Genomic DNA, 19,440 nt, shown 5'->3' on the forward strand with positions numbered 1-19,440 from the left:
TGGTTTCTATCAAGGGGCTCAGTGGGGCCAGGCCCAGTAAGGAAGGACTGTGTGGCACCAGGCTTGGCAGCAACCACAGGGTGACTTGATGCCATGTAACCTGCATGACTCATCCAGAACTAGCTGCTTGCTGCTGTTTAGCAGCAGCCACACCACAAAAGTCAGTATGGCGTCATGATTAAGTATTTTGGACTTGGATCTGGGATTTCCAGGTTTAAATATAAGCTTACTAAATGATCTTGGTCCAGTCACAAATTGTAAACTTGCTGTCAAGAGTAATTTAATTTAGATATTTGAAAACAAATCAAGAAGAGAAAAAGACATGAGCAACTTAGACACTGATATCTTATAATTTGTTCTTACTAGTATAGACTCTGAATTGTATCAAGTACAATAGATTGGTGTACTGCAAAATCTTCCTCTGATTATCTCAGAGCATTATCAAGAACAGGAAAGGAATATTTAAAAATGTTCTCATCTTTTAAATTCCTTAATGTTAAATACATCTGAATTTCTTGTTCATCCACCTTCCATTCCTTGCCAATAGTGTTGCACTTTTCTATAATTTTGGAAAATCCTGGAAATCAGACCCAGGAATAATTAAAGCTACAGAAGAACAAAAGAAAAAGGTAAAGAAAACCTACAATACTTTAATTATTTGGCGTGTTCTTGAAGTATAGATTTTATTTATTGAGCAATAATCTACATATTAAAAATATTGTATAAAAGTTAAAACATGAATCAGTGCTTTCACACTTTTCTGCCTGACTGGACATAATGAGTATCCATCAGTGGTGCAGAATCAACTAGGTGGAATTTATCTTGTTGGGTGATATAGATGAGGCTGCCAAATTTTGATTCTTTGGGCTAGGATATCATCAAAAATGCCAATGACACCTAGCACTGCATCGCATTATCCAAGCCTCCAGATGCATCTGTCTTGGTTCTAAACTCATGGTTTTGAGGCTGTGTTCAGGTTGCTAAGACAGAACAAGGTGAATCCAGAGAAGATAGCGATAATGCTGTTTGGGAAGGCTGATACTCTGGAGTACAGTTAGCCTCCATAAGACAAAAGTCTAGTCTTTAAAAAAAGAAAGACAACTAACCAGCTTATATGTTTGAAATAGGGATATTACGTATGAAGTTAGCTCTGAAATAGTTAATTTTTTAAAATTTATTTTTCTTTTCTGCAGACAATTGTAGAACTTGCAGAGACAGGAAGTCTGGACCTCAGCATATTCTGCAGTACCTGTTTGGTAGTATGATTTTTTAGCTTCCATGTAATTAAACTATACATTTTAATGACCTGCTTTAGTTTCAGAACAACTGCATGCTTTGGTTTTGGAAGACCAGATATTTATATATCTTTCCCTCTTAATAAAGCAATAAGAGGGGTTGGGGTGGGCCGAGTCCGTGATCAAAACTCACGGATTTGGACCTTGCCCACCGACTGACACGCAGAGAGGTCAATCGGGAGGCTTCAGAGGGATCCCTGTGTTAGTGTGCTCAGCAGCAATAAACAGGCGTCTTGACTCACCTGAAAGATTTTAAAAAGTTATTCCATCATAAGCTTTCATGAACTATACACTCTTTCAGATGTTCTATTACACTTATTAGACTGTCTTTTAGGTCAGTGGTCCCCAACCTCCGGTCCGGGGACCGGTGCCGGTCCGTGGATCAGTTGGTACCGGGCCGTGGCTCCTCCTTGTCCTCCTCTCCAGCTGCTGCCTCAGCGGCTGCCCTGCCACTCTGCTCACCTTTGGTGCTCTCCAGCGGCCACCATGGCTGGGGCTCCCCCTCGGCGTGGCACTGTGCAGCTACTGCTGGCAGGGTCGCCCGCAGGAAAGCAAGTGGAACAGGGGCTCAGGCGGTGGCGGTGACGTTCCTCAGCAAAAGAGTACCCCCCCCTGCGCCTCAGTAAAATTGTCAAGTGTTGACCGGTCCCCAGTGATAAAAAGGTTGGGGACCACTGTTTTAGGTGCCACAGGACTCTAGTTTATTTTAGATATAATAGGCTATATAGTACAGGCAGATATTTATTACAGTCATAGACCAGCATATGCTGTATGTGATGGGGTTTCTGCTTACACTTAATGAATGCAGTTTAAAGTTGTAAATGTGAAATACAAAGCATAAAAATGCTTCCATCAGCAACTGCAGATGTACTTTTGATCTGGATTATAGATTTTAACAGTTTGCCCTAGAAGAAGGACTGTAAATTTAGTTACCCGGTATATGAAGAGAACAGTTGGAGCATCAACGTTAATGTTCAGACAAAAGAAATGTGTTCTCAAGATACATTGTCATATTGAGAGTACCAATAAGACCTAGATTCACATAATTTAGGTTTTATAAAAGGTGTTATTTAGCATTTAGGCATTATTTAGCATTTAAATAATATTATTATAATGCTAGAGCCTCTTGTGGCGCAGAGTGGTAAGGCAGCTGTCTGAAAGCTTTGCCCATGAGGTTGGGAGTTCAATTCCAGCAGCCGGCTCAAGGTTGACTCAGCCTTCCATCCTTCCGAGGTCGGTAAAATGAGTACCCAGCTTGCTGGGGGGTGAACGGTAATGACTGGGGAAGGCACTGGCAAACCACCCCGTATTGAGTCTGCCATGAAAACGCTAGAGGGCGTCACCCCAAGGGTCAGACATGACTCGGTGCTTGCACAGGGGATACCTTTACCTTTTACCTTTATTATAATGCTTATTACTATGTAGATACATTTTCTATTCTGCATAAAGAACTGAATATTAGTTGGTAGAGATATATTCAGCTTATGTTGCGACAGGAAACAATGTTTCTGTATATGGCCTCAACAACATCGTAGATCTGTGATTATTTTATCTTTATAGAGTTGTCAGTTTGTGGCACTGACAACTTGATTTTGTTCTTCAGGCACAAAAGTGTTTCTTCTTTGAAAATGTACAGTTTCAAAACAATTAAAAGTTAAATACTGCAGATGTAATTTCAGAAACAAAAAGGCTTTTGTGTTCTGAGATCTGTTTTGATGAAATATTTTATCTTACAATTATGCAGTAGTGTGCCTTGTTCAGCTGTGGCATACAAATTAGTTATGCAACCATTCATTGTGAGTAATTATTTGATCTTTAGATCACAATGAACAGTAAAAATCACCACAAAACCTCATTACTTGCTAGGCATAGTTGTTTTCCTCATCAGTAAAGTCTTAGCTATTTCAGTTTGTAGATCATAGGTGTTTTTTAATATTGAAAACAAAATGTAAAAATGCTTGGAAAACTCAGATTCATGAGGGGCTGTGTTTTGGCCTTCTGTATTTAATGGTCAAACTAGACATGATGTTAGAGAGACGTGATTGGGATCTTCCTTTTTAAAAAAAGAATTCATCAGCTTCCCTTGAAGTTCAAGGAAAAGTGTCTGGGAGAAGTCAGTGAAAGCTTTCCTCCTGTGGCTTTTTTCCTACTTTAAAGAAATTACACTCCTTCCCAGTTGAAATCAGTTTACGGGGGGGGGGGGGGGCTGCAGCATCCGGACTTGTCTATTTAACACTGAAGGACTAAAAGTCTCAGATTCATAATGGGGAAGGACTGGCAGGAAAGAGTAAGACATCCCTTTCACCCCAGAAGCTTTCCCCAATGTGTCATTGGGAAGATAATTGTTCTGTTTTTTGAGATCTTCAAGAATCCTGATCATGGACTTTCTGCCTCATTTCTTTCTGCACAGCTGCCCCTTGTAAGCTTAATATCTCAACTGTATCCTAGTCCACTCTGGTGTCACTGTGTGTGTCTGTATTTGTAGTAAGGATAATTAATATGTGGAAGATGACGGTCAAAATTTTGCCTCTTGGTCTTGACTTTGATCCACTCTCATGATGTTCTACATGGAGCCTTATTGTTATGGTTTTCAAAATCCTAATAACCCCCCCCCCCTTTTCCTTTCTTGGAGAGAGAAAAAAGGGTTTAGGCTACCAGAGCATGCAGTTTTAATAAGATGACCATCCTGATGCAAGCAAGAAAACATCAAGTTGGCAGATGGAGCAAAATTCAAAGATCTTCTTTTGTAGGCTAAAACAGACAACAGTTCAGGGTCTAGAATTCCAAAAGGAAGTTCACCAATTTTGTCCTTAAACATAATGCACTTTTACTACCCTTTCAGTGCACACCCTGCATTCTTTCTACAGAGACAAGGAAAACATACCCTCTGCACAGTATTTCGTGGGACATAAGGGTGGAACAGACCCTTCACCGAGATAACGTTGCTTAGTGACCAGGTGTGTTGCTACAAAAACCAATCAAAATTAGAAGCAGTCCAATCCAAATTTTTGAGAACAATATTCAGAGTACCTTGATGCATAGAAATGCCCTCTTATGGCTAGAAGCAGGGCTTGTCTTTTTAGAAACCTATGCCTGGCTTCAGACTATGTATTTGAGGTTAAAAATAAGTTACACTCCCTCTGTTATAACATCATTAGTTTTTGCAGACAACTTCCGTTCAACCTTGTTGAGAAAAATAGAGTAGAAACTCCTCTACTTTGATGTATCCAGCAATAATTTAGTCAAACTTGGAATCCAGCAGGCCAGAATTTGAATTAAACAAAGACCGTGGCCGATATCTTTATAATCAGATAGAGCACGACTGCACACTACCATCATAGCAGGAAATTTACACAAAATTTTTATGTTTTTGGTTTATCCAAAACATTGCAGAATAACCATCCCTTCAGCACTTATGGAAGGAAGATATGCCTTGAATGCCCTATGTTTTACGCTTATGCCCATTTGAGTCAGGAGTGGTAGAAATTGTAAAACATGAGCTTTTACATTGCAGCTTCTATCAAAACATCCAAATCCAATATATAAGGCCAACACAGACATGAAGGCAGAATAAATAGCTACTATGTATCTATGCTTCTTGCTGATAGAAACAAAGATATTACTTGCAAAGTAGCAAATGTTCTGTGCCATTGCTTGCCTAATAAGACAGAGAAATGTGCCCATACGTCATCTTAGAATGGTGCATATTGTTGTATTTATTCATTTATTTAGATTTTCAGACATGACTCGGTGCGTGCACAGGGGGTACCTTTAACAATATGACAAATAATAATCATAACATAACATGTCAACCAGAACAGTATTTTAACAGAACAATAACATTGACAAATCCTTGAGTTGGTCAGATTGTCCAGTCATGAAGGGGGGGGGGGGAGAGAGCAGATGTTTTAAGTCAGACAGCCTCAAGCAAATGCCTTTTGCAGGTCCTGATTCGGGTTGGGCACTTCAACGTCCAAAGGAGACGCTCGTGCCCAAAGTAGCCAGTTCCGCGTTGTGGGTTGAGGGGAAGCGCGGGTGTTGATGCACCAGTCGGCGTACACATGCAGGCGCAGGTTCTGGTAATCACCTTCAAGGCCATACATGGTCTGGGCCCTGAGTACCTGAGGGATTGCCTCTTTGCCTATGCCCCCCCAGAGAGTATTACGCTCCACAAACCCCAACAAGCTGGTGATCCCTGGCCCCAGGGAGGCTTGCCTGGCCTCCACCAGGGCCAGAGCTTTCTCTGTCCTGGTCCCCATCTGGTGGAACGAGATCCCAGAAGAGATCAGGGCCCTGCCAGAGTTAAAACATCTCTTCCACCAAGCTTTTGGTTAAGGCCAGTGAAGCAACCCCATCCAATCAGAATGCAGAGGCCCCTCCCACCACCAACTATGACTTGCAGATGGAAGAATTAAAACCGAGGAGCAGCAAACAACATACACCCACTGAGCTGCAGAATTGAAATGTTCTAATTTCCAACTGTTGTGTTAAATATTTTATTGTTACAAATTCCACCACTTGAAATGGTATATGATCTACATGACAATGTTCTTTTTACTGTACCATGGAAAACTTTCATTGTAAACTGCCCTGCACCTCAGGGGAGGGCAGTATATAAATATAATAAAATAAAAATAATTAATAATCGTAATAATAAAGATGATGTCAAATCAAGTCAGGTATCTTTATACTGTCACAGACCAGAATGCAGATAAAAATTTAAGACTATAAAAAATTAAAATTTCCAATAAAATTAGCTAAAAGGACATGGTGATGGTGGTTGAAATGATGACCAGCAGGTTAAAGAACAGATTTACAGCGTGGAGGTCAGGGAAGATAAGGCAAGCACAAGCTCACAATTTAAAAGCCATTATTATAAAGATAAAATCTCTGTTAACATTGCCCCCTTTTACCCTGCACTGGCTCATAATTCAGAAATCATAGTTCACAAAACAAATGTTCTTTGCTAAAGGCCTCCATGTACATTTGATTTATGGGGTGGCTGGGAGTTTGAGTCATAATGTTGGTGTCGTTTTCACACAGTGTAGGAAGACAGCAAATAGAAAGCAAGAACAGGTAAACACACATCTCCAGAGTCTCTGGCTCAATCATTTGTAATGGGTTTTAGAGTGATGTGTATGGGTTTAAAGTCTTTGACTTGCCAATTATGATCTATGGATGCTGGAACCCATGTAGTCTAAGGAGGATTCTGGGGATTTTGAGTTCCTTGTCCCCCTCGCCCAGAACAAGCTCCAGTTTGAAGAATTGGGAATCCCTCTGGATCTGGTTGCTCTGTTGTTGCAGCTTCCTTGTTGCAGCTTCCCTACTCCTGGTGCATATTTTTGACCATGATTTTAAGATTTACCAGCTGTCCCCCTCACCTAATAAGAGATGTTCCATGTGTCATATCAGCAAGAGTGTAAAAGGGGGAAGAGGAGTATGGGCAGACTGCATGCCTATCAAGCAACAGATACAAGAGAAAATGATTGGAAAATAAATGTAGGGTCATGCCAGTGAAGGCCCACAAGTCTTTTTCCTAGGTGGGGGCTTGCTGTTGCAGTTCAGAGTGAGATCCATGAAGATCAAGAGAAGGTGGTGTGACAGATGAATGCAGGAATTGAAGTGGGGGAGGCACAGGGTAATTATTACAGACAGACCTATTAGGTACCTCAATCAGTTTTCTTTGTTATAATACTACTTTAATTATTAGGGTGATTCCCTCAATTTGTTCTTTTGATGAGGTATTGGGCAAATTTTGATGAAATTCACACTGGGCCAGACTTGTGATTTTAATAGAGTCTGCCACTTACGAGTTTCCAACTTCATGAGGTTTGGAAGTCTACAAGAAGACAGGCAAGCTGTTTAGAAGATCCTTTACAGCAGTGGTTCTCAACCTTCCTAATGCGACCCTTTAATACAGTTCCTCATGTTGTGGTGACCCCCCAACCATAAAATTATACAAGTGGTCTTTCACAGAAATTAAACCGAAACTGACCAATGGTGTGAAGATCCATTGTTCATGATTGTATCTAAATTGTTTTTTCCCCCGGGGTTTCTCAATTCAGTCCTGCCTCTTGTCCCACCATGCTGATCTTGCTCTTTTCCGCTACTCCAGACAGACGAACACACTATCTTGATCTACCCCGCAAGGCTGTTGTGTGGATGGCACACCCCCTCCCCCGGCCAAGCTGCTTGCCCTGCCATGACCCCTGTGAAAGGGTCATTCGACCCCCAAAGGGGTCCCGGCCCCCAGGTTGAGAACCGCTGCTTTACAGGTTTCTTTGAAGCCTGTGCTGCTGTGACAGGCAGCTGCTCTGCTGGTAACTGACAAGTGCTCCTATGGAGTTGCTGTTTGATCCACCTTACTCCCAGAGGTGACAACAAAACTCAAACACAAACATTAAATCACACGCTTACTCACTCAGCCTCATTTGGAGTACTGTGTTCAGTTTAGGGCACCCCAGTTGAAGAGGGATGTAGACAAACTGGAGCGTGTCTAGAGGAGGGCAACAAAGATGGTGAAGGATTTGGAGACCAAGATGTATGAAGAAACGCTGGGGGAGCTTAGTCTGTTTAGCCTGGAGAGGAGACAACTGAGAGAGGATCTTATAGCCATCTTCAAGTATTTAAAAGGCTGCCATATAGAGGATGGAGCAGAGTTGTTCTCTCTTGCCCCAGAGGGACAGACCAGAACCAATGGGATGAAATTAATTCAAAAGAAATTCAATCTAAACATCAGGAAGAAGTTCCTGACAGAATGGTTTCTCAATGGAACAGGCTTCCTCGGGAGGTGGTAGGTTCTTCATCTTTGGGAATTTTTAAACAGCGGCTGGATAGCCATCTGATGGAGAGGCTGATTCTGTGAAGGCTCAAGGGGGTGGCATGTTACAGTGGATGAGCGATAGGGTTGTGAATGTCCTGCATAGTGCAGGGGGTTGAACTAGATGACCCATGAGGTTCCTTCCATTATTCTATGATCGTATGACTGCTTTGTTAGCCTTGCAAAATCACCATTAAATTTAGGAGGCTGCGAAAAACACCCAGAAGCCTGAAACAGATGAGAATGAGAGGCAAAGGAGGGAGAAAGCTCACCTCAGCCAGCAAATGAATGCTACACCTGGTTTGTAAAGAGACATATACACAGGAGTTAGGTTCTCTAATTATACAGAGTTGTCAGCCCTGTGTTTTAACTATGGTTACATTGTGTTTAAAGTGGTTAAATCGTACTCTTTTATAGTGAAACAAACTGTTTCCCACCTAAAACTCTGATGAAGTGTGCATGCACACAAAAGCTTATACTTTGAATGAAACTCTGTAGGTGCCACTGGACTCAGTCATTTCTTGCTGTCTAGTTTTCTGGTGTGAATACCTGAGGTCCATAGGCTGCTATCATATTATCCCCTCTTTGGGTCCCATTACTGAAAAAAAGATTTGTGCCTTTGAATTCTACTTTCTGGGGCACAGGGAGAAGGGAAGGGGTATTGCCTTTATGCTTGTGAGCAGGCAGAATTTAGAACACACACAGGCTTCATGTAGAAGAATGTGCTGAGATCAGGGTGGGATTAACGGGCATAACACTGCTCCTTTGCATGGATGAATCCTTGTTTTGATTTTCTGGGCAATTGATTTGCTGAGAGGTAAATGAGTGATGTTTTTGCTAGATGTCACACAGAGGGGTTGGAATGTGGAGGCCCAGTGTTCTTTGATGTTATGATTTGGATTCTTAACACAATTCAGGAAATAAATAGAAATAATAGTAAAATGATTTCATTTGTCACATATAAAGCTTATTTTTCTTGCATCAAACAGATACGGAAGCCAGTGAGGTCCAAACATTGTGGCGTGTGCAATCGATGTATAGCCAAGTTTGACCACCACTGCCCCTGGGTCGGGAACTGTGTAGGTAGGTACGGATAAGCAGTGCAAATGTCCAGTGTGTGAATCTGTATCAAATACCTTCTTGCAGAATATTTGCATTATGGATTTTCTGTTTGTTTTTAATCATAACACTCTTCCTTAGTTTTCAACTCAGTGTGGTGTAGTGCGACTAGAGCTCAATAGTGGAGCCTCTGCTTTGTATACAGAAACAGAAGGTTTCAGGTTCAGTCCTGACATCTCCAGTTGAAAGCGTTAAGTCATAGCTGGTGTGAAATGTCTCTGGAGAGCTTCCGTTTGTCAAAGTAGACAGTACTGATTTCAATATGAGGCATGATTGTGTGTGTCATGTATTCACTGTTGCTGTCAGACTTGAAATGTGTTTTTTTTTTATTACAGTTTATGAAATAGGCAAAGCACAACCCAGCCAGCCTATTGCTTTCATGCTTGCTGACTGGTAGGATTTGAGCTAGGCTCCACTGACATGAACTAATGCAGGGCATACAGCAGGATGCGAGTGTGTTTTGCAGCAGCAAGAGTCGCTCAGTGCTGCCAGTACTGGTTGGGAGGAGAGTGTGAGAGTAAGAGTAGGATTCAGGCAACATACTATAGGCCTCATGTTACCCATCATGGAGAACCAGCTAAAAGTGCAACCACTGTTTGAGCTATGCAGAATGCTGTCTTCTTAGTTACACTCCATTGGGACTTTGGGGTGAGTGGGTGGGTGGGTGGAGTGTCTTTATCAAATGCATGGCTTTGCTCCAATAGTGCTTGGCAATTGTATTGTGTTTAAACCAGCAATTGCTAATACATGTCTTAATAATAAGTGGTAAATTATAGCAGTGTCATAACATTAGGCAAGGCTGTGATTAAGGGATGTGCATAAGTGGCTTGCTTCCTGTTTCCAAGTTACAAAATGTCTTATAATAGACAAAAGAGGTGGCTTTGTCGGTTGATGTTGTTTACTTGGATTTAGTAAAGCTTTTGATAAGGTTCCCCATGATGTTCTGATGGATAAATTGAAGGACTGCAATCTTGATTTTCAGATAGTTAGGTGGATAGGGAATTGGTTAGAGAACCGCACTCAAAGAGTTGTTGTCAATGGTGTTTCATCAGACTGGAGGGAGGTGAGTAGCGGGGTACCTCTGGGCTCGGTGCTCGGTCTGGTACTTTTAAAGATATTTATTAATGATCTAGATGAGGGGGTGGAGGGACTACTCATCAAGTTTGCAGATGACACCAAATTGGGAGGACTGACAAATATTCCAGAAAATAGAGACAGAGTTCAACGAGGTCTGAACTCAATGGAAAAATGGGCAAATGAGAACAAGATGCAATTTAATAAAGATAAGTGTAAAGTTCTGCATCTGGGTCAGGAAAATGAAACACATACCTACTGGATGGGGGATACGCTTCTAGGTAACACTGTGTGTGAACGAGACCTTGGGGTACTTGTGGATTGTAAACTATACATAAGCAGGCAGTGTGATGCAGCGGTGAAAAAGGCAAATGTCATTGTGGGCTGTATCAACAGGGGCATCACATCAAAATCGCAAGATGTCATAGTCCCATTGTATACGGCACTGGTCAGACCACACCTGGAGTACTGTGTGCAGTTCTGGAGGCCTCACTTCAAGAAGGACGTAGATAAAATTGAAAGGGTACAGAGGAGAGCGATGAAGATGATCTGGGGCCAAGAGACCAAGCCCTATGAAGATAGGTTGAGGGACTTGGGAATGTTCAGCCTGGAGAAAAGGAGGTTGAGAGGGGACATGATAGCCCTCTTTAAGTATTTGAAAGGTTGTCACTTGGAGGAGGGCAGGATGCTGTTTCTGCTGGCTGCAGAGGAGAGGACACGCAGTAATGGGTTTAAACTTCAAGAGCCTCTTGTGGCGCAGAGTGGTAAGGCAGCCGTCTGAAAGCTTTGCCCATAAGGCTGGGAGTTCAATCCCAGCAGCCGGCTCAAGGTTGACTCAGCCTTCCATCCTTCCGAGGTCGGTAAAATGAGTACCCAGCTTGCTGGGGGGTAAACGGTAATGACTGGGGAAGGCACTGGCAAACCACCCCGTATTGAGTCTGCCATGAAAACGCTGGAGGGCGTCACCCCAAGGGTCAGACATGACTCGGTGCTTGCACAGGGGATACCTTTACCTTTACCTTTACAACGATATAGGCTAGATATCAGGGAAAAAATTTTCATAGTCAGAGTAGTTCAGCAGTGGAATAGACTGCCTAAGGAGGTGGTGAGCTCCCCCTCACTGGCAGTCTTCAAGCAAAGGTCGGATACACACTTTTCTTGGATGCTTTAGGATGCTTTGGGCTGAGCAGGGGGTTGGACTAGATGGCCTGTATGGCCCCTTCCAACTCTATGATTCTATGATTCTATGGTTCTAATAAAACAAAAAGATTTACTTTCTTTTACTATTAATTAGTTCTGAATTGGACAGATATTTGATCCATATAAGGCAGCTAAATGAATCATGATATAGTCTTTGTTGCTGCAAAGGTGTTATCCTAAATAGTCACAATTTTAACTTTAGTCTCATTTCAAGGTAAATCTAAGGTTATGCTGTGAAACCTTTGAAGAAAAGCAGATAGATTTCAGTAACAGAAGCCACAGGGTTTCTGCATATCTTAATTTAACTGTTTGTAATATCATAGGGCTAATGAAAAGTTTGCATAGAGTTATTCGGGAGAAATGTTCTTCATATGATTGTCAGTTTGTTCTTGAAGCAAATGTGACAAATATAATACTTTATAGTCACTTTTTAAATTTGGTATTTGAAGCACATCCAACCAGATCCTTCACAGTGTATTGTCATCTCAGGGGTAATATTAACATCACATTTGATATATAAAGGAAACTAATTTCATTTTGGAGGAGAAAGACTGCTGGGCCAAAGGGTCTGGTTTACACTGTGCATTTATGCTGATTTATGCAGACACCTGCTTCTCTGCTTGCATACTTTGTTAACTCTTTGCTCGGAGAGGCTTGTGGTCTGTTCACAAACCATGAAATGAACTCTGCTGGCCCATTGAAAACAGACTTTTTTATTCTTAACAGCAGGAAAGAGGTGATTAAATCTTACAGGAATACATATTTAAAACCTCACTCTGGTCTCTCATGATCTGGTTCTTTAAAAAGATGTCATTTATTTTAGTTCTTTTGTCCTCAGGAGCAGGCAACCATCGTTATTTCATGGGTTATCTGTTCTTTTTACTCTTCATGATTTGCTGGATGATTTATGGATGCATTTCTTGTGAGTATGATGTCCTGAATCTTTTTGTAAATGCTTACTTTAATTCCTAATGTTTCTGCAGTCAAAATGTTCTTACATTGTAACATTGAACTATACCCATGATTTCCTAATATATTTTTTTAATAGTAAAGAACACTCATTTTGAAACATTTGTGTACAGTTAGCATTCTTCTGCATTTCTGTGACCTCTTGGCTGGAAGAACGTTGCAGCCATTACTAGAGGTTGCGGAGGTTAAGGCAGAGGAGGGAATGAAGGAATTCACAAAATATCTTCCAATTCCATCATATTTTCTTTCTTTCCAGACTGGGGAATTCACTGTCAGACTAGCTACACAGCAGATGGATTTTGGACATATATTACTCAAATTGCTACCTGTTCACCTTGGATGTTTTGGATGTTCCTGAACAGTGTGTTTCACTTCATGTGGGTTGCTGTGCTACTCATGTGTCAGATGTATCAGGTAGGAGAATGCACTAAAGATGAATAACACAAACAAACATGAAGGATTTGGGAGCACTTGGACTTAAAAGGTTGCTTACCAGCCTTTGCTTACGAAAGCAAAGCATTCACCGGGATTCTTCCTTTTACAGATGGGAAGTACATATCCAGAGCTATGTGCTTATATTGTGCATCCTGACTACTTTTCAATGGGCTGTTTTTAACTCCACAGCCAAACATAAACATTAATGCATCGTATTTTCTAAATCTATACATGGCATCTGATTTAGGGTCCGCATTTGGTTGGCAAAACTAACTTTGTGGTTTTCATGCAGCTATTAATATGAATGATGATGAAAGACAAATACAAGAGATAGTAGAAAAGACTGCTAACTGAGTAAATATTACAAGGAAGTTGCTCTGCTGGCAGGTTACATTTATGAAACCTAATTCACTTTTTACACACCTGAGTTCAGATCTTGTCCCATAATGATCTGAGCCTGTGAGGATTTACTGTAGAGGCTGATTTAAAATTGCTATTCATGGCACTTCATTCAGTTGTGAAGACCATGTTTCAGGAGTTCCTTTTGGTTTTAATATTAAGGATTGTCAGTATCCAATTTTTAATTTTCTTCTCGCATTGTAACAAACTACATTATACAAGCTAGTTGTCGTAATTGAGGGGTTGGTTTAAACCTCTGAAACGCAGGGCTTGAAGGCTTTGTAGAGCAGAAACAGGAGAATGTTAACGATACAATGATGGTGAAAGGAAACAGAGTGGCATCACCCTAGTTTTATCTCTTCATGGTGTGTAGTTGTTGCTTAAAAGAGTTGTCTGAATTGACTGTTTCTCTCCTACAGCCATAGTTCAGAGCAGGGACTAGTGTCATTCCCGTTTTCATAACCTGGAAAGAATTATTTTTCATTTTAAGACACTGAACCAAACTAGATATGAACAGGAAATCAATATTTAGCATGTTCTCATTTGGTATGTTCTTTAATTATGAAAGAAAAGTTGCAGCTCCCTTCAGGTTCTTCAAAGCTGGGAAAGTGATCCTGGGAGGTTTAACCTTTCCCCCCCCCCACCCCCTTTACCCAGCTCAAAAACATCCTCTCCCTAAATCTACAGCTATTTTGCAGGGGTTAAATGTCCAGGTACAATTGCAGTATTTGTCATCTTCTTGGGACTAACTACAGGTTGTGGGATGAGCTACTTTTTAACTGGAGGGCCAGCATAGGAGAAAAGGATTTAGAAAACGTCCTTCCCAGGCCTACTTCTCCAAAGCAAGTCTGTGGGAGGTCCTAATTGCAGATCTGCAGTGTGATGCCTGGTTGAGGCCATGTACAGAAACATTTGCTTTTTGATAATCACCGTTTTTCAGAAGTACCTAATTCCCTAGCAAATGGTTAAATTCTGTCTTCTGTGGTTTGTATTTATGAAATTTCACAGATTTTAAATATCCCATTGCTCTTTTCCACTATCCCTAGATCTCTTGTTTAGGTATTACTACAAATGAAAGAATGAATGCAAGACGATATAAGCACTTTAAAGTTACAACAACATCCATTGAAAGCCCATTTAAGTAAGTATATGGACAAACATGTCGAAATGCATGTTTATACTAATGACATGTATAGCCATGACAGCTATTCATCATGGTTGGTGGGATATGAGAAATACCTATAAGGACAATAAGGTCTCATGCTAAATAATACAGTTTCTATCCACTTCAGTAACCATTTGCTAGTGGATCTTGCTATCTTTAAACCGCTCAGCGGTATTAAATAAAAGCGTAAGGGCTAAGTGGGAGGAGAGTGGGCAGGCACTGTCCAGGATAAAAACAAGTAACAAAATACCCGGTTGCATTGCTTCACATGCATGCAGACAATTCCCAGAAACATCAGAATGCTCTTCACATTATTTAGCCATTTTTAGCCTATTTCCTTGACACTTGTCAAAAAGTCTTCCTTTTTCCAAATCCCTTGAGTATTGTATTGCTTTGTGTCTCTCCATCTTCTGTTTCTCTTGGCATGCTGTGCATTCCTTTGAAAATGAAGAGACTTATAGTGTGTGCAAACAATAAAACTAATAGCATGAAAAAAGAATAGCTATTATTTAACTCTAAAAGCATTTTCACCATCTGTTAATCATCGTCCATCTCAGAATATTCACATTCTACCCAGATGCCATGTCCACCATCCTGCTTACTGAAAATAATCTGCAAATATTGTAACTTGTACCATGTGGTGCTCCCACTCTCCCACTTGTGCCTCGCTACCCTCCGCTGACATTACTTTTCCCTTTGAGTCTTCCTAGCTGGCCTAAGAAATGGAAGAGGCAGCTTAGCTGTCCTTCTCTCAGACTGGCTTGTCACCCTTGCTGGGAAGTGGCCCAGCCTTCAGCTTCCTCCTCAGCCTGCCTGGCCCCTCCTTTCTCCAGCCATCTTCCCACCTTGACCCTCTTGGGCTCTTCTGAAACTGGCCTATGTGTCAGTCCTGTACATTCCACCTCTGCCCTGTGCCTCAATGCTGTGGAGGTGAGCGGAGCTGCTGCACCCTCCTCAGAGCATCCTGAGCAAGCAGCCCTCTCTCAGTTGGGGTGTTTCCGTGTGGCCTTGCTGAGCTCTCTGTCTCCTCCCTGCCTCCTGAGCCACTGCTGCCCCTTTTCCTAGAGAGATGCAAAGTGTCTAGTTGCTAGGTGGCACAGTTCTCGTCTCTGCAGCCAGCTGCCCTCCTAGATCCCTTCAACCTGATTTCAGGTGAAGTGCCAGTCACACTCCTCCGGAGTTTCATTATAAAATGGTGCTTTGGGATGGGGGGGGGGGTTAGTTGCTTCGTGTAAATGATACTTTGAGATGCAGTTAAAGTTTAAATAAGTACATCTTCCTGGTTCTCGGTGACAGTTAACATTTTCATAGGGGTAAGTGACATGAGGAGCAACAAGCACAATTGATGTCAGAGATTAATGATGCTACTTGCGCTGTCTTTCTGCATTGCTGGTATTTATGTAACTTTGCTTTATTTTTGTTTCTAGCCATGGCTGTATAAGAAATATTATAGACTTCTTTGAATTCAGATGCTGTGGTCTTTTTCGTCCTGTTATTGTGGACTGGACAAGGCAGTATACAATAGAATATGACCAAACTTCTGGAAGTGGCTACCAGCTAGTGTAACACCCACCTCCAACCTGTGAGCATATCATATCTGAGTGGTGCCTGAAAATTGGTTTCTCTTGAATCCACGAACAGTAGCATGCTATGAATAGAGCTAACAGTGAATCTAATGGTACCTTCTCTGCATCAGTTTATTAACAGATATAAATAAAGGACAGAATAAACTGCCAATTCTGATAAAGAGGAGGACGAAGACAAAGGGATTATAACCGTTCTTACCATGAGAATTATTCACAACACCACATTCACATTATTTTTCATTTTAAGCGCTTTCACAGTGGAGCATGAGATTGCTAAAACACAAACGTGCTATGCTGAACATTAAATATTTATTTCATCATTTGAACAATTTTATTGGACTTAAAGTCACATTTCACAAAGCAGCCAGACTTGGAGATAACTGTATTATATTTTCTTTAACAGAATTTTTTGTATAGATTTGCTATAGTATTATGTGCATTGAAGAATGTACATTCAGTACTGTTAAGGAATCATATGGTTTTATTAGAGATCCAATGCAAATTGTGAAGTTGCTGTAGAGGGACACAAAGATATTGATCACAAAATTGTTACCTAAATGTAAGGACTGTCAGCTGTTAGGGCTGTTTTGTTTTTGATATGGTGAGTTCCTCGTAATAAATCTTGTGTGAAAATAGTCATTCTGGGGAAAAGGTCGCATAGAGGAAGTACAATTCTTCTGTCCAATGTAAAGTCCCACTTAAGTTCACAGAAATAAGTCTTAAAATTTGATTATGAATCAAAACCCACATAATATGCTGCAGAAAGTTAAGTTAAAATATGTGATTAAGAAATGCTAATGTCTAAATATTGAAAACAGTTTGCACAATATAATCTACCATCATTGGAGACTTCCAGAATTTGGCAAGAAGTTACAAAGGTGCAACCAAAGAACGAAAAGACAAACTCCACAATGCAAATAAATGGTAATTTATTACATTATTACAATGGATGCAATTGCTGACAAAATTAATATTTTGAGAAAACTTTTTTGCATAAAATGATGGAATTCAATCCAAAACAAGTTATTGTTTTGTTGTGGCACATTATAACTAGGAAATGTAATAGGTCTTCTTGAAGAATATGACATGCCAGTAGATGGGGAAACACTCTTGATTCTCTCAAATTCCCTTATATTTTGAAGTCAAGGAGTGGTTTGAGGTTGCATTCCTGAGGAATTTTTTGGTATTGAATGTGATGCACTGATTTTCTGTTATGGCATTTATATATATTCCTTGTGAATTATTCATTTCTTCCTTAACTATTGTTTACAGACAGACTTGAAAAATCTGTTTAGTTCTCTAAGTGCTGTAGCAACATAGTGGTTCAAGAATCCTGTGAGGGGGATTTGGGGAAGGGGGGGGGGGCTTTAATACAGATGATAGAGACCAGTGTAAAGAATGTGTATCTGTATATAATAATTTATCAGATAGTTTTCTCTTTGTGAGTATGTGTGTGTATATGTGTTAGTAATATTTAAAAGCTGCTCATTTCATTTTATTCAACCAAAAATGTAGGAAGATACCTAATGGGCTTTTTAGTGATGATCAATATTGCTGTTGATAGGCACTGTACCCTGCAACTTCACTGCATGTTTGATGCTTGGCAAACCTGGCATTTCCTGTAATATGCTGATTACAGGTATTAAAGCAATCTAGTGGTATTCCCGCCCCTTGCCTTAGTAAGAGGAGCAGTGAAACTGTAAATAGTTGATGTTCAGTATTTTGCAAGTAGATTTTCCCCCCTTCTAGCTGTTTCTTGACTGCCCGGTGTGCATAGATTGCAAATATGAGATATCAAGATTTACAGAAGTGCAAAATTAGTGTACTTGAATGTTTAATACTGGAAAAATTCAACATTATCTTATGACACGCTATTTTTGAGGGGGAAGTGATCAAAGGTGGGCAGGGGAGGGGTAACCGCTTATGCCATTTTGTCAGACACAGCTTAGAAATATAACAAGAATATATTATTCTTACACCATCCCTTGTAATTTTGATTTCAATGCTGGAAAAGTTTGGGCAGGAACTTCTAATTTCTTGTTTTACATTCAATATAATTGTGTTTCACAGAATCATTTATGTGATGTTTAAAAGTCATCAGTTATTCTTTTGGTAAATACATTGCACAGCACCAGGCCTTTTGGGGGGCCATTAAATAATGTATGCCACATGAATGTTTTATAAAACTAACAGTTGACAAATCCTACTCAAGAACAATGGATGAATCCTACTTCAGTTAAGATAAACAAAACACATACTGTAAATTGCAAAACTAAGAACATCTAATAGTAGTGCTAGTTTCACCTAGAGGAACGTGTTACATGTTTGTGGAAACTTAAAATCTTACATAGTTGTAGGTGTCTCCACAAGTACAAAGGTATATATTCTGAAACCATCTTAATGGGAAAGTGATCTATGCAGCTGCCTTCTTCTGCCAAGAAATTAGTTGTATGTACTGCCCTAGGAACAGCATGACACCAGTCAAAATAAACAAGCACTAAAAAAGTGAATGAATTTTTTTCTCTGCCCTAGACAAACTAATTTTATTTTTGCAGATTTTAAATTTCCTAGTCCCCTCCTCTTTTTTTAAAACAAATTTCAGATGCATAACAGAACAATTTTCAACTGAGTGTTGATTTTTTTTAATTTCCATTATTTATAACTGTGCCAAGTATTTTACTACTGTCAAAATATTGATGTACTACATTGTGAACAAAAAACTGTAAATGTGTAATAAAATAGCCCTCCTTACATAAATTAAACCTGTCAATTTTTGTAAGTTATTAATCAAATAAATACTTGTCTCCTATGTGCTAGTTCTTGTCATCATAATTTCTGTTGATGGTTTGTCCATTCTGACAAATTACAGAAGGGTAATCATATTAGTCTGTTGCAAAACAAAACGCAGTCTTGTTATCCTGAAAGCTAACACAGTTGTATTTAGTTGTAAACTGTGACATAGAAATCATTCTTTTTATTATTATTAAATTTCTTACCCGCCTCCCCCTGAAGGCTCAAGGCAGGTTACAGCATATATAAAAACCCCAACAACATTTAAACCAATATAAAATACACAATAAAACAACCCCCTACAACAGTGGTCCCCAACCTTTATTAGGCTGGGGACCGGCAGGGCATCGGGCCGCGCCCGCGCATCGAGCCGCGCCCGGCCACGCCCGCGAGCCACGCCCGCACCCGCGGGCCGCGCGGGCGTGGCCTGGATGGGCGCAGCCCGGCCCTGATTCCCTCTTCCCACCCTCCCGCAGTAAGTAGCTTCCCGGGCCGCAAGCTTGCGGCCTGGGAAGTTTTTTACTGCGGGGGGGCGGGGAGAGGGAGCTGCGGCCCGGCGCCATGGCCTTCGTGGCCCGCGGCCCACAG

The 19,440-nt window shown here is 40.7% G+C and overlaps 1 protein-coding gene across 1 annotated transcript in view; it reads left to right on the plus strand.

The window, feature by feature from the left end:
- Positions 1-18,871, plus strand: part of ZDHHC17 (zDHHC palmitoyltransferase 17) — a 50,381-nt gene extending 31,510 nt beyond the window's left edge. Inside the window, exons 11-17 of the mRNA XM_077338868.1 lie at positions 505-629; positions 1,194-1,256; positions 9,105-9,198; positions 12,347-12,430; positions 12,734-12,891; positions 14,358-14,452; positions 15,904-18,871. Of these exons, the coding sequence (XP_077194983.1) occupies positions 505-629; positions 1,194-1,256; positions 9,105-9,198; positions 12,347-12,430; positions 12,734-12,891; positions 14,358-14,452; positions 15,904-16,042 (758 nt within the window). The 3' untranslated portion in view covers positions 16,043-18,871. The remainder of the gene's footprint in view (positions 1-504; positions 630-1,193; positions 1,257-9,104; positions 9,199-12,346; positions 12,431-12,733; positions 12,892-14,357; positions 14,453-15,903) is intronic.
- Positions 18,872-19,440: the final 569 nt, after the last annotated feature.

This window comes from Paroedura picta, chromosome 5 (assembly GCF_049243985.1).
Source record: "Paroedura picta isolate Pp20150507F chromosome 5, Ppicta_v3.0, whole genome shotgun sequence".
Classification (NCBI taxonomy): Eukaryota; Metazoa; Chordata; class Lepidosauria; order Squamata; family Gekkonidae; genus Paroedura; species Paroedura picta.